Raw genomic sequence first — 25,579 nt, 5'->3', positions numbered from 1 at the left:
TTGGCTCCACCTTGGGCATGGAGCCTGCTTGTGAGATTCTCCCTCTCTCTGCCCCTGCCCCCTGCTTTCCTTTCCTCCCAACTTACACGATCTCTCTCAAAAAAAAAAAAAAAAAAAAGAAAGAAAAATAAAAAAGGAGGATGCAGCAAATGAGGGCATCCGTTATCCTGTCCTCAGAGCACAAGTCTGGACTTTTTAGGTTATAGGGATAAAAAACTCAACTGACTCAAGCAATAAAGAAAGACATTGATTCATGTTGCTGGAAACAGGCCTACTTTCAGGCATGGCTGTATCCAGGGACTCAGATGATGTCAAGAGGACCCAGTTTTTCTCCATCTCTTGCTTCAGCCTTTACCTGTATGGCTTTCGTTGTAGTGTTCCACAACAACACAAGAAGTAGCAAGATGGTGGCAGTAGTTCTAACCCCTGCACCCTTTGAGGTTTCCAATCTAGTGGGAAAGACAAAATCTACCTGTCTAATTGCTTAATCCAAAGTCCCAGAAATGAGCCTGCTGGATATGAGCACCCTGACTTGGGCCATGTGCCAGGCACTAGGGCCAGGAATGCTCTGATGGACTCAAGTCTGATCACATGGTGATCTCTTAGAGGATGGTTTATCAGAAGGAGGTGGTTACGCAGGTAGGGATGAGGACATGGCACCAGAGGAAGGTAAAGGATGGTAGAAAGCAGCAACAAGAGATGTTTACTACCATCCACCCTGTGTTGAGGGGGCAGGGAGGGAGGAGTGGGCAGGAGACACAGGTGAGCCTGGGAAGGTGCCAGAAAGTAGCCATTTTGCCAGAGGGCAACAGGGCTGGAAAGGCACTTTGGGGGGAAGCATGCCCCAGAAAAGCAAGGTAGATCAATGGTGAGACACAAGCCATCCCCAGATCCTTCTTCCAGAGGCGACCTCTGGGGTCCTTTGGCCACCTCTCTTTCCATGCCTGAGCAGCACAAGCCAACCACAGATCACTTAGGACAGAGCATCTTGAGTGTTTCGGTCTGAGTAATGCTTTTTGGCAAGACGGGAAACATGTGACCCCAGAAAGGGACCACAGGACGTTTCCTTCAAGTCTCATGTATTTTCTTTTAAACAGTTATACAAATGACCATATCCTGCTCCATAAGAGATCTGTTACTTTCCAGCCAAGTTTTTTTTTTAAAGATTTTATTTATTTATTCATGAGACACACAGAGAGAGAGAGAGGCAGAGACACAGGCAGAGGGAGAACAGGCTCCATGCAGGGAGCCCAATGTGAAACTCGATCCCGGGTCTCCAGGGTCACGCCCTGGGCCGAAGGTGGCACTAAACTGCTGAGCCACCCAGGCTGCCCCCATATGCCAAGTTTTGAATGACTTACCAGCTCACATCTTTACCCCCATTGGCTGATAAAGTTAATGGCTCAAGATGGAATCTAGGTTCACTGTAGGGCTTCTAGGCCCTGACACATGGGCAAGTGAGGTCTGAGTGCTGGGGAGTCTGAGAGGCATCCTGGACAACGAGGCCTTCCCCTGTACCTGGGCCAGGCCAGCTGTGGTGCTTAACGGCACATTTTTGGAAAGTGAGACATTGATGACCTTTGTGACAATGAGGCTGCACCAAGACCTCCACAAGGAGTGACAGTGTTGAGTGGAAGGGGACTCAGCTATGCAGCCTCCTGAGCATGGAGTTGTCAATTTCTGCTTGGACCCCCTTCCTCTCTAGCAATCGAGAGCTCCCTGGCACCTGGGATGCTTATCCCTCTGTGGGGTCACCTTACTTAGAACAATGGTTAAAGGCACACCCTTGGTACCAGGCCAGAAGGAAGGAAACACTTTCCTCCCTAGCCCCACTGCAACAAGACTTTGAGTCAGAAGGGGAGGTGCTTAAGGCCCATTTGAGGCAGGACCTTGTCCCAGGGCAGGAGGGACAGGTTGGACGAGACATTGTAAGTCTCTGATTCTGGAGCTGCCTTGCCGAACTTTCTCCAACAGCCCTGTTGGGGACTGTGGCATTCTCTTCCCTGAGCAGAGAGGAAGAAACTGATATGTGGTTGCCCAGGGGTGGTAGCCACTTCCCCAAAGCCAAAGAGAACCGCAGAAGTTCCTACCAGCTCAGTGATTCCTCCATGGAGGCCTTCACCTGCCCTGCTCACCCAGTGGTTCCAAAGACCTGTGTTTTTCTGCCTGTCCCTGGGGAGCCATCACCCCTAGTCAATGTTGGCCCCAACGCCAATGTCCACCCACCCCCCACACCAGAACGCAGGTCCAGTTCCATCCCTGATCCCTAGCCAGGGTGCAGGAAAGGGGAGGCAAGAGGCTTAGGCTCTCCCATCCTTTCTCCCCACCTCCCAGGGGGCAGAGGAGGTGTGGTGGGATGGCAAGCTATGCTAGAGGGGCCTCTCTTACTTCCTGAAACCTCGCCTCCTTCATTAGATCTGATATGACTTGAATAGCTCAGAAGAAGGCAGATGAGGTCTGGGCAAGGAGGGCCAGTGTCCCCCTCCCAGCCTGGTGACCCAGGAGACTGGGTACAGGCTCCCAGAACAGGGACAGATGCTCAAAGATGCAGCCAGCCTCCTGGATTCCTCCCAGGCCTACCTCCAGGGACCAGCGCCCCAGAACCATAACCACCAGCGGGGCCCCACTCATCCACGGAGACTGAGGCATGGACCAAGGACTCCCAACCTCAGGTGCAGGGTGGCAGAGTCCAGAGGGCCAGCTCTGGACCCTACGGAGAGGCCCTCGAACCTTTGTCCAGAGCGGTTCCATAACGCCACCCACAGAAAGACACAGCTGTTACAGCTATGGTATTGGTGCTACCAGGAAGCCCTCAAGGGGGACAGGACCCAGCTGTGGGGACAGTGGATAAGAGTTCTGGGTCCGATCCAGGTCAGGATCGGGTTTTAGTCTGCAGCTGGGATTGGGGTTCCATCTGGAACTTGAGTCAGTCAAAAGGCTAGGCCTTGTTGGTCTCACGCTTCTGGGGTCTGTGGATGAGAGGTAGACTGCTGATGAGGATGAAGGATGATAGGCCCCTCCCTGTCTCTGTCCCCCAGGGCGGCCAGGCGACCAACCTGCAGTGGGAGGAGGAATGTTACCATCTGCGGATGATTGAGGAGCAGCACAAGAAGTGCCTGGAGGAGGCACAGCTGGAGAATAACACAGCAGGTGAGGCCCCTCAGGAAGAGAAGGCCGCAGACCCCCAGGGAGCCCTGCTTCTCATCACATCGTGAGCCCAGATCCAGGCACACTTCTCCCACGCGTGTCAGGTGGGGATGGCACCACGGAGCTGCTGGGGGCGAGGAGAGGATGCTGGGAGAAGCTGGGGGACCTGATGGAGGCAGGAAGTCCCAGCAGGCCTGATCCTATCACCTGCCCCAGGCCTGGGAGCTCCCTGCTGTTAGCCAAGGAGGATACACTAAGTTGGGGGTGCGGACGCCCTGCTCCTTCCTCCCAATCCAGCGATGCCACCACACACACACACTGGCTCCTGGGCACACACATTTCCCTCCCCAACCCAACCCACCTTCAGCAGGCCAGATGAACCATCAGCTCATTTATTGTCCAGCTGATGAGACGAGTCACCATCAAACTTAGAGGCTGAGCAGCTGGGCGCCCTGCTCGTCGTCCTGAGGGGGTGTGGGAGAGCTCCAGCCTGGTGGTGTAAAGGAAGATGCCGGGGTGGGGGGCACCCTCGGGCTGAGGAGCCCTCCCATCAGATGATGGACAGCACTCTCTACTCTCCACTTCTCCACCCTGGGTGCCCCACACTTGGCATAGCCCCCCAGGAAAGGAATGGGAGGAATTACAGAGACCTTCCTTTGAAAAGTACCCTTGAGCCAGATTCTGAAGGGCAGGCAGGACATGGGGAAGCAGAGAGGCTGGGAAGGTGGGAGGTGCCCAGGCAGACCGCCCATGGGGAGCAGGGTTGCGTTTGGAGCCCCAGGCTCACTGAGGTGTAGAAGGGCCGTAGCAGCTGGGTGGCTGTGCCTGCTCTGGGCCTCCTTACCAGGTCACCTCCCCGAGGCCAAACTGGAAGTTATGTAACAGCCTTGCTCAGGAGTAGGGAACATCTTTACATCTCCCAGGCTCCCCAGTCTCCTGTCACCTCCCTGAGGCTGACAGTTATGCAACCCCTCCTGGATCCCTCCTTCTTGGCCCTGGTGCCCAGAATCTCTGCCTCCCGCACCACAAGTGAGTAAGTGTATTCTCACAGATGGCCTTTACCTCCCCCAACTCTTGAGGGAGGACAGGCCCCTGTCTCCCAGGGCCTTAAGACCAAGACCTGAGTGAGGGATGGCCAGACCACCTACTGCTTATGCACCCCACCCACCCCACCCTCCAGGGCAGGGAGGCAGGAGCCACTGCAGACCAGCCTCAGCAGACCCCAACAGTAGGATCTGGGACTGCAGGCAGCTCAGAGAGGCCCAGACCCCAGAATTTAGGCCCCACTGCAGTGCCTCCTAGGGCCCGAGGGCAAGCCACCCTCGTGATCCCAGTGAGGTCACTGCTGGCACAGGGCACCTGTTGGGTGCCAACATCCTGTCACCAGGAAGACGGCCTGGGATCCACAGGAGGGCAAATATGAGTCTGTGGGCAGTGAGTCGGCCTGTGACCTTGTGTGGGGCTCTGTGCGTGTTCGTGCATATCCAGATGTGTGGACGTGTGCTCTTGGCCCGTGTCTGTCTGGAACTGCCTGTGCCTCTGGGATCCGTAAGGCTCCATGTCTGACTCTGAGCATCTTCGTGTGTCAGGGGCATGTGTCTCTGTAAGCCTGGATACGTCTGGATATGTGGCTCTGTGTGCTGGTTTGCGTATACGTGTGTGTGTATACGTGTGAACCCCTGTGGTATGGCCACTCCCGTCTATGCATGTGTGTCTATGAGTTGCATGTGTCTCTCCGCATCTTTGTTTGTGTTCTCTAGTCTTTCCCTGTCCAAGTGAGCATATGTGTATGTGTATTTGTGTGTATGTCTGTGGTTCTTTGTGTCTGGGGGGGTGCATGTCTGTATGTCTGTCAGTGCATGCAGGTCCACAAAATGGCACAGCAGAAGCCCCCACTCTGCCTCACCACTTCCCACCCCTGTCTCCAGGCTCTCTTTCTTGTTGAGGTGGCAGTCCCCAGTGGGCACACACAGCCAGGTGGGGCCCTGCATCTCTGTGGGCCTGGGTGGCCTCTCTGGGACCTGCACACAGCGAATACTCCCAAGGCCCAACTCAGGACAACAGACTCTCCAGATCACTAGCATTTTCACGTCCTCTCATTCCCTTCTCAACTTCCTGAACCTGCTGCCTCCTGCAGGAAGCCTCCCTGACCACAAGCCCTCAGTGGCCTTTCTTCCCTGGCTCCCCTGCCATGTCTGCTGGCCCATGCCCCAGCAAGGTTCACGACCCTGTCCTGGTGGTGTTGAGATTCTGTGAGGCCAAGTGCAGCCTCCTGAAGGGCAGTGTCCAGTCTCCCTCTCCCCGTGCAGCTTCTAGCAAAGCTGAGCTCAGGGCCAGGGACCCGGCCCCGAATCTGCTCTCTAGCCATGCTGCAGAGAGATCCAGAGAGCTCAAAGTCTGGCGAGGACCCAGACACAATAACTGGCCTACAAAACAAGGTGTGCCCAGCATCGTTAGAGAGCTAAACAGAATCCAGCCAAGCAAAATTCCCCCAAGAAATTGGCATCGAGCCCTTCAGAACAGGAGGAGTGCAAGAGGTTTGCTGGAGAGGGAGTGTATGTATGAATGTGTGAACCTGCTGCACCACTCACCAGTGATGTGACCTTGGGGTAGTTATCTAATTGCTCCATGCCTCAGTAACTCATCTGTAAAATGGGAGGGTTAAATAAGTTATTTATTCAAAGAGGGTAGAACAGTGCCTCCCACATACAAAGGCTATGTAAGTATTTGCTGATATTATTAAAAGGGTCTTGAATGGCTAGCAGGATTTTCCTGGCCTGATGGACCCCTCCACGGCCCCCAGAGAGGCTGGCACAGGAGTGGAGGAGGGACTGGGAGCCAGAGAAGCCTCAAGACAGAGTGGACAGCAGTGGCTGGGGCCCCCAAGGAAGGGAGACTATGCCTGGCCAGGCCCTGCAGACCTAGGTGCTCTCAGCCCTGAGCCCCTGGTCCACCTGGCTACTGCAACCCCAGAAGGTATCCCCTCCCCACTGCCAAGCCCAATTCAGTGCTCAGAGTCCCAAGGCTCTTCCCCAAGTGGGAACATCCTTTCATCTCCTCTTCCCAGGCCCCCTTTTTGAGAACTTATGAACCTTCGGACTGGGTTGGGCTGGGCAGGGCCCAGCTGGCACTGGCTTTGGCTCAGGGGTTGGGTTTCCTGAGAAAAATGTATGAGACTGGCAGGGTGGAAAAGAAACAATTAAATCTCCCCCAGGGAAGGGGATCCAGAGGAGTCCTAGTCCCTCAGGGGCCCCCAGGCCCTGAACTGGCAAAATCATACATCCGCCAATTAAAGCAGACCCCTCGGGACCCCACCGTGCAGCCTTCACTAGCCAGCCCTTGGGGCTAATAGGTACATGGTGGAAAACACCGCCTGGAGGACAGAGTCTTCTCTGTACTCACCTCCTAAACATCACCGCCCCACAGCACAAGTCACCATTTGACTGAGTTGGGGGCTATGGGTTGCTTTTTAATTTTCTGAAGATTCCTCCAGAACTAGCTGAGTCCCAATACACCCATTACCCCCATCAAACCCTACACCTCCTTTTATAACAAATATTTTCTAATGTCTCCTGTACTACTAAGTGAAATTCAGGACAAGTGCATTCATTTTTTTAAAAATGAAGTTCTGGTTGTAAAAGAAAAATAAAAAGGAAAGTGATTTATAATAAGATACTATGTACACATATTCAGGCATGATCACACTAACAGATAAGACCTAGTCTGAAGGTTGTAAATTCTGGAAGGCGACAGATAGGTTGATCTATACCGTGGTTGCTTCCCTGACTCAGATTCACAGCCAGCATTGCTGTGAGTGCTTTTGATTTTTCAAAACCTTGAACAACCCTTAATAATACTCAACATCCAATGAAGCACAGTCTTCCTTCCCTTTACTCAGTTGCATTTCTGGAAAATGCCACACATGTTAAACCTGTACAGTAAGTGCCTTATGTTTATATGCAAAATAGAGTAAGAGTCTAGGCTGTGGTCATTACAAAAGATTCTCCCCTACACAAATGCCCAGTGGCTCATTTGAAAGTCTTACAGAGTACTACAGAATTCATTATTGTGCTGCACCTTGCAGGATGTCTGCCTGGCCTCCCTGGCACCTGCCCATCAAATGCTGGGTGAGACCCTCAATCTATCTGCGGCAGGAAAATACCCCCCCCGCCGCCACTGTTCAGAACACTCTCAGGGAGAGCTCCATCCCTCACTGAGGACCATGGAGCTGTAGTTGCGCCTCCTCCTCCCCGCTGCCTGTCAGGAGAGGCCCTTTACAGCCTGGGCAGGGTGGTCCCACCACCTCTCAGACTGGAGATCCCTCTAGGTGGGACCCTCAAGGAGGAAGAGGAATGGGTGCCTATGGGCTCAAGCCCCAAAGCTGGAGGAACCTGGCAGAACCTGGTGACCATACTGACCTATGTGTTCTCCCCCTTCACCCCTCAGGCTGTAGCAAGATGTGGGACAACCTCACCTGCTGGCCAGCCACCCCTCCAGGCCAGGTGGTCGTCTTGGCCTGCCCCCTTATCTTTAACTTCTTTTCACCAATTCGAGGTAAGAGCCCTGGGTTGAGACAAAGGAGCTGAGGCAGCAAACCAAGGTGGTGCCAGCTGGAGTGGGTACTTACCTGTCCAGGAAGTGAGAAGGCGAAGGACAGTGGTCAAAGGGGCTCGAGCAGTCAGTGGGGGGCTTCCTGGAAGAGGATGTGCTGGCACTAAATCTTTGAAGGATTCTCGGGATTTCATTAGCTCTTCACATAAAAGATAAGCACTTGGGAAGGGCTCACTAAATATTTGTTCAGCGATTGATAACTGATTGACTGGCAGATGCCTGACTATGTTAAGGCTCCCGTGTTCCCGTTATCCTGGACTGGTCATGACTGCCTTGCACTGCCTCGAGCCAATGACCTTTTGGGGTTTGCTTACACACCATGTCACGTTCTGCTTCAATGAATGTTCTCGTAGAAGGCAGAAAGGAAAAGGAGGAGCCTCTTTAGGAATTGGGTTTCTTGTTATCGACTAACTAAGGAAACTTCCAGCATATATCCAGCCATTCTTTCATTCAGCGAATGTTTATTAAACATCTACTAGGATGACAGGCACGGGCTAGACAAACACAGGGGAGCGTGAAAACAGCCGTGCTATCTGCCTGCAGGGACCTAATGCTCCGGTTGAAGACATTTAGCACGAAAACCAAACACATGTCGTAGATAGTAAGGAGTGCTGGGAGGGAGAAGGGGTGAGGCACAACACTAAAACAGGTGTCCACGGATGGCCGGCTTGCCGAGGGGAGGGACAGGCGGCAGAGACCATGCTGGCCCCAGGGACTGAGGGCTTGAACTTTTTCCTGAATTCACTGAGAAACCACTGGGGGCATTAAGCCAGGGACTGACACAGTTCAATTTAGGTTTAGGTTTTTAACTGATAATTTCAAATTTCCATGAAAAGAAAGGATTCTGGGGGTGCAATGGGAAGCCCTAATCACAAGGCAGGTGCAAAGTGGTAATGGTTTGGATTTAGAGCATGACAGAGGAGCCTAGTGGGAAACTTGCCTATGAAGGGGGTAGGGGGCTCGTGGCAGAGAGGGAGGGATCCAGCATATCCCCCCCTCGGGTCTAGGTTTGATGAGCTGGAAGACTCATCAAAGACTAAGGGAGGAGCAGGTCTAGACTGGGTTGGACCTGAGGGAGGAGCAAGTCTAGAGGGGAGAGGATTAAGAGGAGCTGAACCGAGATAAGAATTCAGAGGCCCAGCAGAAAGACTCTTGGGTATCTCTTACTCCAGGTGGCCTTTCCCTCTCTGAACCTGTTTCTCTGTAAAATGGGGACAGGAGGTGGGCCACAGAGACCCTATGGAGCAGGCTGGTTTTGCCCCCCAGTGCTCAGTGTAGTGACCCCTCTCCAGTGAGGGAGAGATGTCGGTGCCCTCCCTAAGGGGTCTGAGAGCAGTCAGAGATGTGCTGGATCTCAGGCCGGCTCCCACCTAGCCCCGCTCTCCAGGGGATCCCGGCACCTGGGCAGGTAGGCGATGAACTCTTCCAGCAGCTCTCACGTGTCCAATCAGCAGAGCCTGGCAACCAGCCTTCTCTCGGATTCCTGGAAGTGCCTGCTACTCGTGTTCCTCCCTGACACTCTGCTAATTGCATTCCTCCTGACGGCTTTTCCTTCTGTCCCTGCTGGAATTGTCAAGGCAGCCCTTTCACTTAAGAACCTGGATGGCAGCCCACCATCTGGCTAACCCCGAGGCTGCCAGCCTCACAGGGGCCCACATGGTGCCTTTGTGCAGATGAGAAAAAGGCAGCCCTTCCTCAGGCAGAGTCAGCCTCTCTCACCAGGACCCACCTAATGACAAGTTGGATATGAGGTAGATTGCAGCTCCCACCATTTATAAGCCAGATGCCCTTGTGCAGTGAACAACCTGCATGGCTGTACTTGGTGGCCTTAGCCTCTGAAAATGATGGACAAAAATAGAAGAGTAGGTTAGGAGAAAATGTAAGGGAAAGAGGGTATGTTTTCCTGGGAAGAAGGTGTAAACTGGTGACCTTGAGCTCCAAAGAGGGAGGTTTGTGAGTAAGGCAGGTGTAGCGTCAGGATAATGCCAACCCCAACTCTTGCCTCTTTGGGTAACAGGACTGGAGAAAGAATGTCCTCCCTGGAAGGGCTGGAAGGGATGTAGTTCTACAGGGAAAGCTGAAGACACCCAAAGAGGACAAAGAGCATTTGACAGAAGTCCTCTCCCAGAGCCGGGGGACGGGTGCTGGCCAGGCGAGGGACTGCTCATCCAGGCACCAAAGTGTCCTTTGGAGCCTAGTCTTTTGAGGCATGGTCTGCGTGTCTTTCATCTGTGGTGTTTTTACCTTTAAATATTTGAAAAGACATTTTTTTTTTTTTAAGAGTGAAAACTAGGATGGCTGTTTTGGGAGGAACATGAGACTGGGAGATTGTGGGGTTAAAGGGCCTAGCCTTTCCCTCCCGCCCTCCATATTCCCACAAAAGCTGTGCTAGTTCCTAGGCCCAGGCTGGAGAGAGACTTTGGACTGCTTCTTGTGGTCTCACGGTGGCCACCCTTGAGATGTTCTCAAGAACATTTCCCTCTGAGACCTGGACCACAGTCCTAGTGTTCTTCGGAAAGACCACCCAGCCCTGAAGATGACCCACTATCTGCTACCCTCCCCCAATATCTGGGGCAGCCAGGGTTTCAGAGGTCAGGGTGCCCCTTCAGCTACCCTGGAAGCCCAGAAAGATGTGGAGTCAGGCTAACCCGGGTCTGTATCCCAAGCCTGCTGCTTCCTTCCTGTGTGACCATAGACAAGTCACCCAACCTCTCTCAGCCTTGGCATCCCCCTCTTTTAGTGGAACAATCATGACTCCTAATGGCTAGCTTGAACACAGTAACATCTGCTGCCCCCTGCCCCTGCAGAAGGCATGTAAAACAGCTGTGTGGATGCTGAGGGGTCACCTAATTCATGATGGTACCAGGTGCCTGCTATGTCATGGGCCTGGCCTCACCAAGCCCTGGTTCTTCTGGCGAGTGGAGAGCTCAAAATGTGAGGCATTCATGTCCCAGCCTCAAAGTTGGCTGATTTGGCCTTTTTCTACTTGCCCCAGGCTGGTGAGGGAAGTCCACACAAGAATCGGATCCTGGGAGGGGCCCACGGTGAGCTCCTTAGATCTGGGGCTGAGGCAGGCTGAGGCTTACTGAGGGCTTGGTCAAAGCCTACCCAGCTCAGGGGGCAGTGGGGGGAGCTAGGGGGCTGAGTGAGGACTTCTCTTGCAGTGGGAGCCTCTTGTAGCATGAGACTGGGAGACTGTGGGGTTAAAGGCCCTAGCGTTTCCCTCTCACCCTCCAAATTCCCCTCAACACACAAAAGCTGTGCTGGTTCCCAGGCCAGTATACACAGGAGGCCTTCTTCGAAAGGGTTGCCAAGTCAGGAAGCCCTCCTGCTTGCTCCAGGACCTTGCAGTGGAAAGAGACCCAGGCCCAGCTACCCTTCCCTGGCTGTCCCCCTGACCCCTTAGCTGTCCCTCAATTCCTCGGCCATCAAGTAGGGTGCTAAGAACCTCTTTTCAATGGTAGCCAGGAGGATTTCCAGAAATAGCAGGCAGCGAATCACCAGGTCCGGTGAATTCCAAGCCAAGTTTAGAAATATTAAATGCACATACATTTAATAGCTCTCAGGACAGCTCGACCCCTCTTACAGCTCTGCACCTGGACCCCCGAAACAAGTCCTCAGGTCCCCCCAGTGCAGACAGGGCCAAGGTTACCTGGGAAGGCTCTGGGGATCACACCTGCCGTAGCCACATCTCTCCATGTGGCCTTGGCCCCTCAGAGCCTGGCTTCTCAAGTATGAAGTGGGATTCCCTTCCGCACCAGAGGGTTGAGGGGATCCAGTAAGATCCTGGGCCTCGAGCGCTCTGGACGGGATCGACATGCAAAGGCTCTCCAAACTTGTCATGGTGATGGAGGTGATGATGGCAATGGCACTGCTGCTGGTGCTTGTGACAGTGACAATGCCAGTCATGGTGACAACAGTGGTTGTGGTGACCGTGATGGCGCTGGTGGTGGTGATGCTGGTCACAATGATGATACTGGTGCTGGTGGTGACAGTGATGCTGGTGGCAGTGCTCACGTGATGGTGGGATGATGGTGACACCAGTGACAATATGGCTGTGGTGCTGGTAAGGAAGGCGCTGCAGGGCAGGGCAGAGACCTTAGGACCCATCTTTCTCTGCAATTCCTCATCCCCTCACCTCATCTTCTTCACTACTGTGCTCTCCCTCTTCCTCCAACCCTTTACCTCCTCCTCTTGCCCTCGTCTCTCCTGCTCCTTACATCCCCTTCCTTCTCCTCCCCTGTCTGCCTCCCTCCCACCCCAGCAAGCCAGCTTTCTCCTGGACTCGGACCCAGGCACCTCTCTAGTGAGTCCTGGGGTAGAGGGAAGGGGATCTTCTCTGCCTCCCTGATTTTCTCCTCCACCCCTTCCCTGGGCTAGAGAGTGGGCAGCCCTCATGTCACATGCCCCCTTAGCCATCTTGTCCCTTTCCTACAGCTTTGGGCCTCCAAGGACAGTGGAAGCTGCCACTGCCCCGGAGCCCCAGGCTCAGCGAAGTTCAGCCCCAAGATCCTGCCGCGCTGTGCTCCTTGATCCCCCTCACACATGCCTTTGCCTGGGTGGGTTCCTGCCAGGACTCCCTGCTTCTCCATTTATGAGGATTTCAGACCCACACCCTTATCAGGTGTCCCCCTACCCCACTCCCTGCCTCACCTGTGGTGCCTCTCCAGCAGCACATCTGAGCCACACCAGACGTGGGGGGAAAGCAGGCCCGTCGGCCCAGGCAGGCTGACCCAGGAGGAGCCGCTTGGCCCAGCCAGAGGGCTGCTGTCTGTACCCACAGGACAATGAAACCATCTGTCACCCCAGTGCCTGAGACCTTATGACAAGGGTGAACATTTAGCTCATGACAAGGGTCCTGCGAGTCATTCTGTACCAAGAATCCAGGCTGTGACGAGGATCTCTTTATTATTTGCCTTGCACCAGGGGTCAGTTTCAGATATTACAAGGGGCAGGGCTGAGCCCAAGAAGGCCTGCTCTGACTGTAGCTCATGTTGGAGGGGCCCCTGGCAGCCCTGGGGAGAGTTTCCCCACCTCGTGATGCCCTGGGTCTAGTGCAGGGTGGCTGGAGCCTGATGCAGCCGGGGTTGGCAGGGATGAGGTGAGCTTAGAGACAACCGGGCCGTGCCTACCCTGCGGACTCACCCTGCCCCCAGCCTCAACCTCTCTCCTCTCCACTCCTGCCCTCCACCCAGGCCGCAACGTGAGCCGGAGCTGCACCAACGAGGGCTGGACGCACTTGGAGCCTGGCCCCTACCCCTTTGCCTGTGGCCTGGATGACAAGACATCAGATGTGGACCAGGTGGGCCTCAGTGCACCCCTGCCGCCCCCAGGGTGCCTCCGCCTGTGAGGCTCCTTCCACTTTCTCAGTAAGAAGTAAGGTTGCTGTCTGTGTGAAAGCCAGGACTCACAGGGTCTGCCCTCCCCCAAACCTCCTCCCTTACCAGGTACCCTTACAGTACCCTTACTGGTACTTCCAGTGGCTCATCCCCCTGTCTCTCCCTGGCTGGGAACAGGAAGAGGGCTTTTATCAGGATGACACAGAGCAGCAGAAGCTAAAGCAGCATTCCCCGGCTGGGCCACCCTGGGAGCCTTGCTCCATCTCTGGAGGTGGCAGGGCAGGCAGGTATCATCTTCCCGACTCAGGCAGAGGGAAACTGAGGGGCCGATACCCAGCCGCCAGTCAGGGACAGGAACAGGGACAGGACCGTGGTCCTCAGTCCCAGGACAGGGTTATGTGCCAGAGCAGGTGAAGCTGTATGGCTGTGGGCCCAGGAGCCAGGTAGGGATGCTGATAGGAAGGTAGAGCCTAAGTGGAGTCCTCAGCTAGGAACCCCTCATCGCTTTGGTGTTGGGACACAGGTGTATATGTGTGTCCATCTGCTATGACCTCTGTCCCACCCCAGACACTCTTCTCAGAGCTTTCACTCGTCCCATGAGAGCAACTTCCTCAGAGGCCTTCAGAGCCCATCAGGTCGTCAGGCAGGATCTAAATCCCCTAAATCCCACATGACCACTAGCCTGTACTCTGGCAGGGGTAGGACGTGGAGAGCAAGAAGGGACTTGCCCAGTGACTGAGGCTCTGCACGTGTGTCCATAGGGAGGGCCCTGGGAGGTGCCCAGCAAGAATCCCTTGGATTCCAAAATAGTCCTGGCAGCCCCTGAAAGGCCAGATCACCCTCATCCAGCTGACCACTGCCTCCGAGAGCCCATGATGGGCAGTTATTCCCAGTGTCTTCTTTGCTGTTCTAATTCCCTCTCTTGCTGCACAGGGAAAGGGCCTCATACGGAGTCTGAAGGGCTAGAGTGTTGGGCCGCGAGGGTGCTGCGCCCTGGGCCTCTTCATCTGCTAAGGCAGGGACGGGAGGCCGGGTGGGGGGGCACCTGCCCCTGCCAGCATTCCCTGGATGCGGCCACCCCATCCCCACCTAAGACTTCCCCCTCCCCCCTGTAGCAGCAGCAGTCAATGTTCTACAGCTCTGTGAAGACCGGCTACACCATCGGCTACAGCCTGTCCCTCGCCACCCTTCTGGTTGCCACGTCCATCTTGAGCCTGTTCAGGTGAGGTCTAGCCCCAGCAACAAGCCTTAAAGCAGACCCAGCCAGGTCACTCCTATGCTCCATCGAGCCCAGCCCAGCCCAGTCTGGCTCCGGCCCCCTCCCCTGACACCCCCCTCCCACCCAGGCAGCACATAGTCCCTGCCCCTGTTCCCCTGCCAGGCCAGCCTTCCCCAGGAGACACCAGGCTGCTCAGAGTGTCCCACCTGTCTTGGCCGAGTCCCCATGGATGGTGCTGCGCCTGGGGACAGGGCACCAGGGGGAGGGGCTGGCCCTGGAGGCTGAGGCATCGGGAGGCCAGGCTGCCCTGGGCTGGGGTGCCTAGCGGGGAGACCTGCCCTCCAGCGGAGCCCCTGGACGGTGTGGTGGGGGTGGGGCTCCAAGGCCCCTGCAACTCCCCAGCACTGCCCACCTTGCACAGGAAGCTCCACTGCACGCGGAATTACATCCACATGCACCTCTTCATATCCTTCATCCTGAGGGCCGCCTCTGTCTTCATCAAAGACTTGACCCTCTTCAACAGCGAGGAGCTGGACTATTGCACGAAGGGCTCGGTGAGAACCCTGCCCGGGCCCACCTCGCTCGCCCTCTGCACCTTGTCACACCTGAATCCCTCTTCTCCCACTCCTCCCTCTTTCCTCTCTCCTCCTTCCTCTTCTCTCTCTCTCTCCAAGGATGGCCAAAGCCCTATCTGATCCCTTCTGCAGCTCCTTGATACCCACTCCCCTCCCAGCAACAGGACATGGTGCTCAGCTCCCATGGTGCAGACCTGCCCGTGCCTGGGACAGATGCCTCTCCTTGGCAGGAAATGCAACATTTTGTAGCCAGAGTCCACAGCACCCCCCCCACCCACCCACCATCCTGCCACTATCGCTAACTTCCCGAGTGAACTTTGGGAACTCCCCGCCTAGGTTTCCCCATCTTGCAAGGACTTCCAAGCTTCCTTCCTACTCCCCCACCCCTGACCCCCCCACCACCACCACCACCTGGAGCAAGTCCAAATACACACAGTCCTTCTCTTCCCTTCTTCCCCTGCCATCAGTCCTGTTCTGGACCTTCCTCAGGAAGAGTAGTTAAGAGAGTGTCTAGGGAATTCATTGCCCATCACTAAGGGGTCCATCTCCAATGATCGTGAGCTTTGGACCCCTTCTCCAAGTGCTCAAGACCAGCCCTGGCTCCTACCCATTCATGAGGGACCTCAGAAGCAGTGAATTATTTCAGGGATCAGCAATACCTTCTCCCCAGAAAATGAACCTATGACGGTGGAATCTCAGGGATCTTGACAAGAGGGAGAGAAAACCCAGGATGGCCACTCTAGCCAATCCCAGAGCTCCTCAGAGGATCCCACCCAGGAGCTGGGGCCTCTGAGCCACAGAGCCTAGAAGCCAGGAAGCTCCTGCACTCTTGTTAAGACTAATTGTGGAGACTGGTTTCCTGGTTCATTAGCAGCTATCTGAAGCTTTTCTAAGGCAAGAAGCACAGATAATTGTCCTGTTAAAGAGATGAGCTATTCTAGTTGTAAAGCAAGTGGGGGAGGACAGGGGACACAGGCCTGCCTGTAGCTGGAAGGACTGGTGTGCCACCTGAGGAAGGATTTTGCAGCCCGAGGGAGAGGAAAGCAAGCTGCCCGCTGAGGATGTCTTAAAGCCAAGGACACAGGAAGGAAGGTTGGGAACCTGTGCTCCCGGGAGCAGTGGAATCCAGAGGGCTTCCTGGAGGGGGATGGCTTTAAGCTCTGGCTCACAGGTATTTGGGCTTGATCTGAAGTGGAAGATTGTTTCTGGGAGAGGACAGAGGGCCCAGAAGACCTTCCAGTGGTGCCAGGTGGGCCACCCTAATTGCCCTACTCAGGGATCCCCCTGACTCTTGCCCTCGCCTGCCTGAAGAACCCAGTCTCCCACCAGCCCCTCTGCCTCTAGGAGGAATGACCATCCCTTCCCTCTCCATTTCTACTTCCTCTTCCTCTGCCTCTTCCCTGTCCCCACCTGTCCTCAGCACCTCCATCAGAGCCCCACTCCACAGCCCACAGCTCTATACCTTTAGGCAACTCTTGCAAACTGAAGCAAGAATTCTCCCTCATACCTCTTCCAGCTGCCTTCAATTCTAATTGAAATAAGGTGAATGAGTAAGTTGGGGAGGGGTTAGTGAATGGGTAGGTAGATGGCTGAGTAAACAGGTGCATGGATGACTGTGTAGGTGGAAGGATAGATGGGCAAAGCAAGAAAAATTGGATAGATGATGGGTAGAGGAGGGGGGTGAGTAGATAGGTGGATGGATAGCTGGTTAGGTGGACGGATGCTAGTGGATGTCTAGTAGGTGGATAGGTAGAAGATGGAGAGATAGATGGGTGAGTGCATGGATGGATTGATAGATGGGAAGATGAATACATGATCAGTGGACGTGTGGATGGTGGATGGACAGATGGGTGAGCTGGTAGTGGGTATCTAGTGCATAAATAAGTGGATAGGTGGGTGGGTGGATAGAAAGAGAGAAGGCAAATGAATAGATGATAAACTGACGGATGATGGATAATTAAAATTGCAAGCTTATCCCAAAATATCAGATGATCTAAAATCAAGGATAATGGGAAAACCACCAGGTACCTTTCTAAGGGGACAATGCAAAAACATCAAAGAGATTAAACTGGCCGTGCTGCACCTGTGTTTGTTGGCCCAAATAGACCATGGGCAGACAGGGAGCCCTGCTAGCCCCAGTCAGCCCCTTCTCTGTCCTCCGCCTGCAGGTGAGCTGTAAGGCAGCCATGGTCTTTTTCCAGTACTGTGTGATGGCCAACTTCTTCTGGCTGCTGGTGGAGGGCCTCTACCTGCACACACTGCTTGCCGTCTCCTTCTTCTCTGAGCGGAAGTACTTCTGGGGGTACATACTCATCGGCTGGGGTATGGTACCAGGGAGGGCTTCCAGGCTGGGGACAGAAGGGGCAAGGCCAGGGAGCCCACTAGAGGGTGGGTGCCGACCCTGCCTGCACACTTAACTATCCCTGGGCTGCAGGCCCTGCCAGGCTCTCCGTGGAGGGTTGACAAAAGTCCCCCAAATGTCTGACCCCAGGGCAGGCGCCCTCAGGCTGTAGTTGCTCCTAGGGCCCATCTGTGGGACAGGTTCTCTGAGCCCCTATTTCCCCTCCAGCCCTTGAAACACAGGGCCACTGCCAGTCTGTAAAATGTCTCCATCAAAATTAGAAAAAGTTTCTCCCTTTAGGTGGACACAGCCCCTCAGGCATAGAGCTCCACCCCCTCAATGGATGGAGCATCTTTGCACAATGAACAATCTATGCCATCACAGGTGGCAGCCCTGGCAACCCACCCTCTTCTCCCTTTATCTCTGGTTCTTTTTCCTAAATCTCTCTCTTGTGCCCTCTCCTCTCTTTCTCTCTCCTTCGGCCCTGACAGGGGTGCCCAGCACATTCACCATGGTGTGGACCATCATCATGATCCGTTTTGAAGATTATGGGTGAGCTGTCACCACGCCCCTTCCCTCTGGCTGCCATCACTCAGGGCAGATCCCCTGGGTGGGATGAGGGGGACCTGGGAGTAACAGACTCTGGACCTGTAGTTTCTAAAGGGTTCTGGGGCAGAGCTGAGGGAGGGCCTCTGACTCGGGCTGAGGACAACTGCTCTCATTCTCCCCCATCATGCTCTGTTCAGATGCTGGGACACCATCAACTCCTCATTGTGGTGGATCATAAAGGCCCCCATCCTCACCTCCATCTTGGTAAGACCTCTTCCTACCACATAGAGATGGGGAAACTGAGGCCCAGATTGGGTAGTCAGCTTACTTCAGGCCACAGGAAATTCACATCAGGGTTAGAAATGAAACACAGGCTTCCCACTGCCTATGCAGAATTTTTAAAAAGATTTTATTTATTCATGAAAGACACAGAGAGAGAGAGGCAGAGACATAGGCAGAGGGAGAAGCAGACTCCCTGTGGGGAGCCCGATGCAGGATTCAATCCCAGGACCCCGGGATCATGCCCTGAGCTGAAGGCAGATGCTCAACCACTGAGCATCCAGGTGCCCCTGCCTATGCAGGATTATCCCCAGTCCTTTTCCCATCAGTTCTTCTTCTAGGGTCAAGAAAATGGATTGGAAGGCCCATTCTTTAAGATGTGAAGTAGAGTTCCCACATAGCCTGCCCAAAGAGTGAGAAACTAGGGAGAAGATAAGATGGACAGGCAACAGGGTCCTGGGGGAAAAAATAGTCCAGGGAGCTGGACAACCAGGCCTCCCCTTTCTGACCATCAATCTTGACCTCATTCACCAGGTGAACTTTATCCTATTTATTCGCATCATCCGAATCCTAGTTCAGAAACTTCGGTCCCCAAATGTTGGGAAGAGTGACAGCAGCCCATACTCGTGAGTAAGCCCTGGGACCTCCCCATGTCTCTGTCCCCAGTCTTCAAATCTGCTCACATTTCCTTAAAGTTCTCTGGGAACTTTGGTGACTCCAGAGTCACCGAAAAGCCACCCTGCTCTTGCCCACCTCCACCCCCATGACCTGGCTCAGCCCTCAAGTGTCCCCTTCCCCAGCCCCACCGTCACCAGTCTCATGAGCCCCAGACCTGCTTATCCTGTGGTCACTTACCTAAGCAAATGATCTGACCCAGGTATGCATCTGCCACCAAGCCACGGAGCTGGAGAAGACAACAGATAACCTGTGCTTTATTCACACCACGTGCCCAGTCCCTGGCATGTGTCCAGCGCAGAAACGGGACACAGTAAATGCACAGTAGATGCATGCCCTGGGGGAGCCCCCAGCTGAACAATGGGGTAGCCACATTCTGGATGCAGTAGCCCCCAGTAATAGTCTACCTGCAGAGGACGTGCAGTAGGCATGTGTCAAGGGGTTTCCACACATCATCTTATGTCATCTACACAGTCCCCTCTAAGCTGCTCCCATTTTACAGGTGAGGAACTAGACACACACTTCCTCTTCTTCAAGGGTCTGGGGGCACATTGCCATGGCAGGGGAGGGCACGGCATCCACGGGACTGTGGTCATGCTGCTTACTTAGGTGTGAGGGCTGTCCTCTGCTCTTGGGAGGACTGGAGGAACAGGAAGGGTTCCATGAGAATGACAGAGCTTGAAGACCGAAGGAAAGAGATAGGGTGGCTGTGGGGAGATGAGTAGGGGTCTGCCTGCCTACAGATGGGAATAGGAGATTGCTTATCGGTACTCCAGAGACCAGACAACCCGGGGGCTTCCCATAAGGCCCTTCCAGTCCTGAGCTTCTGGACCATTCCTGGCTTGGCTCCTCTTTGGAGAGTCTTGTGCTGTGGTTCTAAGATTCTTGGCTAGAATGTCACGAGCTGCTGGATTTAGGATTCTATTCTGGAATCCTGTGATTCTCTCTGCTGAGACTAAGGCTCACGTTCCTGGTGTGACGGCATTCTCCCCCGCTGGGTGCGTAGGAGGAGCTTCCCTTCCAGTCTGAGAACAGGAAGGCACCGCAGGGGTCTGTAGTCTGCCAGGGGGCAGCATTTCGGGCCTGTGCATCCTCATCCTCAACTTTGCCTGCGGGGCCCTGTGTTGCCCAGTGTACCACTGCTCCAAAGGACTTGGATCGGAGGCAAAGAGCTGGTCAACACCAGGGCCCCGTGGGTGAGACAGAAACTGAACAGCTGTCCGCAGGCAGAGGGTGGGGGGAATAGGAGATGGAGCTCCCTGCTGAGGGGCTGTTAGCTCCCACTCTCCACCTCCCCATAAGCCTTCAATATAAAGAAAGCCTCCATCTGTCAGCCTGGACTAGGTTTGTGGCCAGAGATGGGTGGGCAGTGCTCAAGATCTTGGCACGGCTGGGAACCAGGTCCAAGAAGAAGGAGCAAGAGGGGCAAGGCCAGCATCTCTGCCCGCAGTCTGCTGTGGGACCTGAGGCCCAGGACTAATGTTCCCTGGATTGACTGCCAAAGAAGAAGAGAGATAAAGACCAAGACCCCTGCCCCTCAGCCCTCTCCCAGCCAGGGAACCATGGGTTCACACTGCATGGACCAGTTCTGAGGTCAGGTGGCTGGGAGGCCTACACCAGGATGACCCCTGCTCCACAGGAGAGGGATGAGTCATTTAGAATGAATATTAACCCTACCAAGCACACAAGGCTGGTGAAGGAGGCGCTGGTCCTTCAGGGGAGGCTGGGAGTGTGTGTATTGGCGTGGGGAAGCTGGGAGAGAGAGAAGCAATTGCAGAAAATGTGCTAACTCCTAGAGAAGTGGACAGCTGAGAAGCCAAAGACAGCTGTGCTAAACCATGCACAAACTTGAGCGCTCAGCATCCTCCCAAGTGGCCTGGGGCATATGTGGTCACCCCAATTACAAAGACTTCTTTCCCAAATGGCCTCATCCCCAGTAGAAAATTGGTCTCTCCTAGATGCACTGTACTTTATAGCACCTAAAGCACTTCTGAGCTTACAGCTGGGCCGCATTTCTGTAATTTGATCATGTTGAGCATACATAAAGATTAGGGAAACTGAGACCAGGAGAGGAGAAACCAGGATCTCCTGTTGGCTGAGAACATCTCTCCCTTTGCTGCCACCGAGCCTGAAATACTAGTCTCATCCTCAGAGTTCAGTACTGGCCTCCTTTATAGTCTCTCCTCCAGAAGGGTGAGAATAGAGTGTCCTCCGTCAAGCTTTCCTCCAGGCTAGGAGAGCTGAGGGGCCTGAGGGCATAGGCACTGCAGATACGGAACGGGAACAGAGGCGCACATAGTATTTCCAGGAGCCAGCAGCCCACCCTCACACATCCCGGTCATTGTCGCTATCTCCTGTACCCACTGTCTGCCCCTCCCCTGTCCCCAGGAGGCTGGCCAAGTCCACCCTTCTGCTGATCCCCCTGTTTGGAGTACACTACATCATGTTCGCCTTCTTTCCCAGCAACTTTAAAGCTGAGGTGAAAATGGTCTTTGAGCTCATCGTGGGGTCTTTCCAGGTATGAACTCTCAACCGAAGGCTGTGGTCTTCTCTGGGCTTTAAGGGAAGTTAACCTGGGGCCTTGGCCCCATGCCAGTGGCTTCCATTTTTTTCACCGTAATACATACTGATTAAGTACCTACTGTATGCTTAGCTCTTTGATTAACCAGGGGAACACAGGGGGGCCAGGGCCAGGGGTGGTACAGGGCTAGGGGCTCTCGGAGTCCATCCACCTCACCTCTCCTGCTCCTTTCTTCTGCAGGGTTTTGTGGTGGCCATCCTCTACTGCTTCCTCAATGGCGAGGTAAGCCCCTCCCAGACCTTGGGGACCAGGCAATAGCACTCTGGTTGGCCCAGGGTCTGGAAACACTTATGGGATATGGGAGCAAGGATGGATTAAATCTTGCTACTCCAAGTGTGGTCAGACCAGAAAATAGGTGATGGCACACACTTAGCACCTGGTTAAAAATGCTGTTTTAAGCCCCACTCATGCCCCCCAGGACTGGCTGACTTAGCATCTGCATTTTAAAACAGTCAGACACATACACACCTGGGATTCTGGTGCACCTCAGTTTGTTAAGTAGCTGGGTGCAGAGAATGGAGATGGAGGGAGGGGCAGGGGTGGGCAGCCAGTGGAGCCAGTTACTGCGGAGCACTGGTTACAAAGCACAGAAATCCATCCACTCACATGAGCCCAAGTGAGCTGGTGGGCAGGGATCAGAGAAGGGGGATACAGCCGCTCCCAGGCCAGCACCCCTCTCCCTCCCTGGCCTGCATTCTCTGATCCTCTCTGCGTCCTCTCTCCTCCTCCCCCTCCAAGGCCTTGATCTGACCCCCATTCCTGTGTGGTCCCAACTGTGCGCCGGCCAAGTTGCATCCGGGTCTCTCAATGTAGACTCCCCAAGAGGATACGACTGGGTGGCTCAGCACCCTAAATCCCGAGCAGCCCGGTGGCTTCTTGGGGGCGGGCTTGACGACCCTTCCTTCCCCAGGTGCAGGCCGAGCTGCGGCGGAAGTGGCGGCGCTGGCACCTGCAGGGCATCCTGGGCTCCGACGCCAAGTACCAGCACCCCTCGGGAGGCAGCAACGGGGCCACGTGCAGCACGCAGGTGTCCATGCTGACCCGCGTCAGCCCCGGCGCGCGCCGCTCCTCCAGCTTCCAGGCCGAGGTCTCCCTGGTCTGACCGCCAGGCGCCCCGCGGCCCAGCGCGGCCCCGCCCGCGCACCACCCACCACCCCGGCGCCCCGGGACGGACGCCCGCCCGGGCGAGGTCAGCCCCAGGCGGGGTTCGGAGGCCGTGCCGACCCCAGGCCGCTGCCGGACGCCCCCGGAGAGCGCCGCCCCCGCGCTTCCCCGAGGAGAGGAGGGGGCCCGGGTGCGGGAGCCGTTGCTCTGCGCGCTGGAGCGCGGGGGCTCGAACCGGGAGATGCGCGGCGGGGCGGGTCTCGGACTCCTCCCGCGGACCCCCCCCCCCCCGCCGCCTGGCTCGCGCAGGGCGCTCTCGGAGCCCACCCGGGAAGGCCGGCTCGCGTCCCGGTCCCGACGGCGAGCGTGGGAAGGCGGGGCGCGCGCTGAGGACTCGAGGCTCTTGCTCCTAAAAGTCACCGCCGCCGCCGCCCCGACGGGGCCCGCAGTTCCTCCATCGCTGCCAAGTTCCTCTGGTTGAGCGTTGCCATTGAGGCGTCTCCTCCGAGACCCCCACCCGGCGTCGTCCTCTAAGCTGCCAGCCCCGCCCCGCCCCGCCCCGCCGTGGAGGAGTTTCCCGGGCTCGGGCAGGTGCGGTTCTGATAGGGGTTTAGTTTGGGGGGCACCCCTGTGTCCATCGTCCCCGCCCAGGTGGAGCGGCCGGGGTGGCCGGAGCGGCTGAGACTGCCGCCAGCCCTGCCCATGCCCGCGGGCGGTGGAGGCTCCCTCGGCTGGCCACCTGTGTGCCGGCTACTAGAACCAGGCTCAGAGATGTGCGCTCGGAGCCCCTTAACCCTCACGTACCCAGTAAGGTGGGAACCCCTGGCCCTGTGTCACAGACCAGGAAACAGTGTCACAGAGCGGTACCTCACCTGTCACACAGCTAGGGTTTGATCTCCGATCCGACTGACGGGAAAGTGAAAGCTCTTAACTGCTGCATTTTATATATTTTAACAAGCTGAATCCTCTTGGTTATTTGTATCACCACTAATATTATTACCACCTTCCCTGCAACCCCATTCCCACCCGACCCACCCTGGCATGTGACTGAGGAGTCCTCTGGCCCCTACGTCATCCGGACAAGGCGCTGGTGGTCCTAGCGTCCTGTCTGCCCTGCGCCCTGTGGCCACATGGCTTCCTGCCCACACCCCAGCCACAAGACCCCCTCAGTTCTGCAAACAGGCTTGTACAACAATAAATGCTGGGTTGAATTGTCTTGGTTTCCCTGGTGAGTGATGTTCCCATGTGGTCTAAAACCAGGACTGGCTTCCAACGTACAGCTGTTTTCCCTCATTCAGAGGAGGGGAGGTCACTTTAGCCAGCTGCCACTACCCCTCTGGCTTTGGATGGGAATCCTATACTCCCAAGTGAAGAGTATGCAGTTCTAAGTCTTCAACTCATGTTTCACTGAGTGGTATCCTCTGCCTTCCAGGAGTGATGAGATTATACCAGGTCCACATTGTGTCCCCTGACCCTGTAGATCCAGCCAAGAGGAGACAATTCTATTCTTGGATCAGTAAGAAACAGCTGACAGAGCTGCCTGCGATCCCAGAATGGTTAAGTGGGAGCATTTTGCAGGCCACAGTGATTCCTGCAGACAGGGAGGGGTGCATGGGGGTATGAGCTGACCATATTGACATTGTCCAGAGTTCAGCTAAGAGGAGATAGAGGACAGAACAAATATCGCCAAAATGAGTGACAGGTCCAATATGACTAATGGAAAAGTTTAGACACAGAGGCAGTAGGGCGAAGTCGATGTCAGTTAGCAAGAGAGGTCTCCAAAGCCATTGGCTGACCTGACCCCTTGGCTTCCACTTCCTGCAAACTTGCAAAGAGGCTATCTCGCTATAGAAGCAGGAGAGGAATGCCACACTGGTAAAAAGAAGAAGGAGGAGAAGAAGCAGAAGCAGCAGCAGTGGCTAGAATAGACTGGCAAAGGCTCAGATTTGCTTACAAGGCTCCTTCAAAGGCTTGTCCTACTCAGCACCATCCCAGGACCCATCACCAAATGACAGCCCCCATTCAGCACACTGCAGAGGCCCGAGTCCAGGGCAGTGAGGCCAGAGTCAGAGTGACTGAACCCAGCGCAGGGGCAGCCCCAGGCACATACCCTTGGATCAGTGGCCCAAGAGGTCTGGCGGTAGCAAACTCTCCCCATCTAGATTCACATGTCATGCCCTGTGCATGGTCAGCTGTAGGACGGAGGAGGGAATGTTCCTAGCTTTGGTTTCTGGCACTGTCCGACCTGCTGGAGAGAGCATTCTTGGCACTCACCATCTCTTTCCCTGCCCCGGCCAACAGCAGTGACCACTGATGGGGTGCTGGTGGTGGAGAGCTGGGTGGGGGCATTTGGGGCACCTGGAACTAATTCCATTCTTCCCTGAGAGTCCCACCCCTACTATTCCAAGACACAGGGTATGAGAGGGAACATCCCGGATGGCCATGCTCCTGTTGCCCAGCTGGGCCATGTCACTCACTCTGATTTCCCTCCTCCCCTTCCCAACTCAGGACCTCTCTGAACTGAATCCAGAGACCTTGTCTACCAGTAAAGTCCAGAAGACCCAGCACTAGTCTTTTAGTCCCAATTCTGATTCAGACGTTCTCATAGACTGGTTCCCCCTCTCTGGGCCTCAGGCTTTCCACCTGGTGGTTGGGTAGCCTCAGTTCCTGGCTAAGGCAAGAGCAGCTAAGGAGGAAGGGGCTGCTCAGGGCAGCCACCTGCTCTGTCCTCTGAGCTCAAGGAAGATACCAACTGGAGGGAGATCCCCCAGCAGACTGGGAACAAGAGACACAGTGGGGGATGAAGGCTGTGAGAGAATGAGGGAGGAGGGGAAGCAAATGGAAAGAGTTAACATATCCTAGAAGCAGGGCATTTGCAGAGGAAAGGGCAGCACCTTACTTTCCAAATCAGGGACCCCACAGGCTCCCTGAGCTAAGAGAAGGCCAGGAGGGGTCAAGCTGGACCCAGCCCATCCACCACAGTGCCTTAAATCGACCATTAGTGAGACATGGCATCAGGGTAAGGAGAGAGCCCTGGGGAGACCAGACTTATCAGCCAGGAGAGTGGCAAGTGAAGCAAACATGGAGAGACCCAAGATATTGGGAGGACAAAAGGGAGGACATTGGTGGCATCCTGCCCTAGAGGTGGCAGTAGGGGCA

The 25,579-nt window shown here is 55.3% G+C and overlaps 1 protein-coding gene and 1 long non-coding RNA gene across 10 annotated transcripts in view; one reads left to right on the top strand and one right to left on the bottom strand.

Annotated features, from left to right (window-relative positions):
- Window positions 1–23,635, top strand: part of VIPR1 (vasoactive intestinal peptide receptor 1) — a 32,546-nt gene extending 8,911 nt beyond the window's left edge. For 3 of the 8 annotated variants that reach the window (XM_077865623.1, XM_077865624.1, XM_077865621.1), the window contains exons 2-13: window positions 3,039–3,150; window positions 7,594–7,701; window positions 12,954–13,060; window positions 14,213–14,319; window positions 14,738–14,870; window positions 17,060–17,213; window positions 17,724–17,784; window positions 17,979–18,045; window positions 18,595–18,686; window positions 21,124–21,253; window positions 21,497–21,538; window positions 22,227–23,635. In XM_077865623.1, the coding sequence (XP_077721749.1) occupies window positions 3,090–3,150; window positions 7,594–7,701; window positions 12,954–13,060; window positions 14,213–14,319; window positions 14,738–14,870; window positions 17,060–17,213; window positions 17,724–17,784; window positions 17,979–18,045; window positions 18,595–18,686; window positions 21,124–21,253; window positions 21,497–21,538; window positions 22,227–22,418 (1,254 nt within the window). In that variant the 5' untranslated portion in view covers window positions 3,039–3,089 and the 3' untranslated portion in view covers window positions 22,419–23,635. Of the gene's footprint in view, window positions 1–3,038; window positions 3,252–7,593; window positions 7,702–12,953; window positions 13,061–14,212; window positions 14,320–14,718; window positions 14,871–17,059; window positions 17,214–17,723; window positions 17,785–17,978; window positions 18,046–18,594; window positions 18,687–18,937; window positions 19,237–21,123; window positions 21,254–21,496; window positions 21,539–22,226 lie in introns of those variants that run through there. The other 5 variants (XM_077865622.1, XM_077865627.1, XM_077865625.1 and 2 more) reach the window with 5 other exon arrangements.
- On the bottom strand, window positions 1,213–14,097 carry LOC144294069 (uncharacterized). Of its 2 annotated transcripts, XR_013361464.1 has the most exons (8): window positions 12,412–14,097; window positions 11,411–11,836; window positions 9,488–9,593; window positions 9,159–9,321; window positions 7,775–7,840; window positions 5,739–5,792; window positions 3,509–3,637; window positions 1,213–3,056 (listed from the first exon to the last, which is right to left on the bottom strand). It is a non-coding gene; the product is annotated as an uncharacterized LOC144294069 (long non-coding RNA). The 2 variants fall into 2 exon arrangements; XR_013361463.1 differs by lacking the exon at window positions 9,159–9,321.
- Window positions 23,636–25,579: the final 1,944 nt, after the last annotated feature.

Source organism: Canis aureus, chromosome 22, assembly GCF_053574225.1.
Source record: "Canis aureus isolate CA01 chromosome 22, VMU_Caureus_v.1.0, whole genome shotgun sequence".
Lineage (NCBI taxonomy): Eukaryota > Metazoa > Chordata > Mammalia > Carnivora > Canidae > Canis > Canis aureus.
Note: the sequence above shows the minus strand (reverse complement) of the source record. Positions and strands in the feature narration are given on the sequence as shown.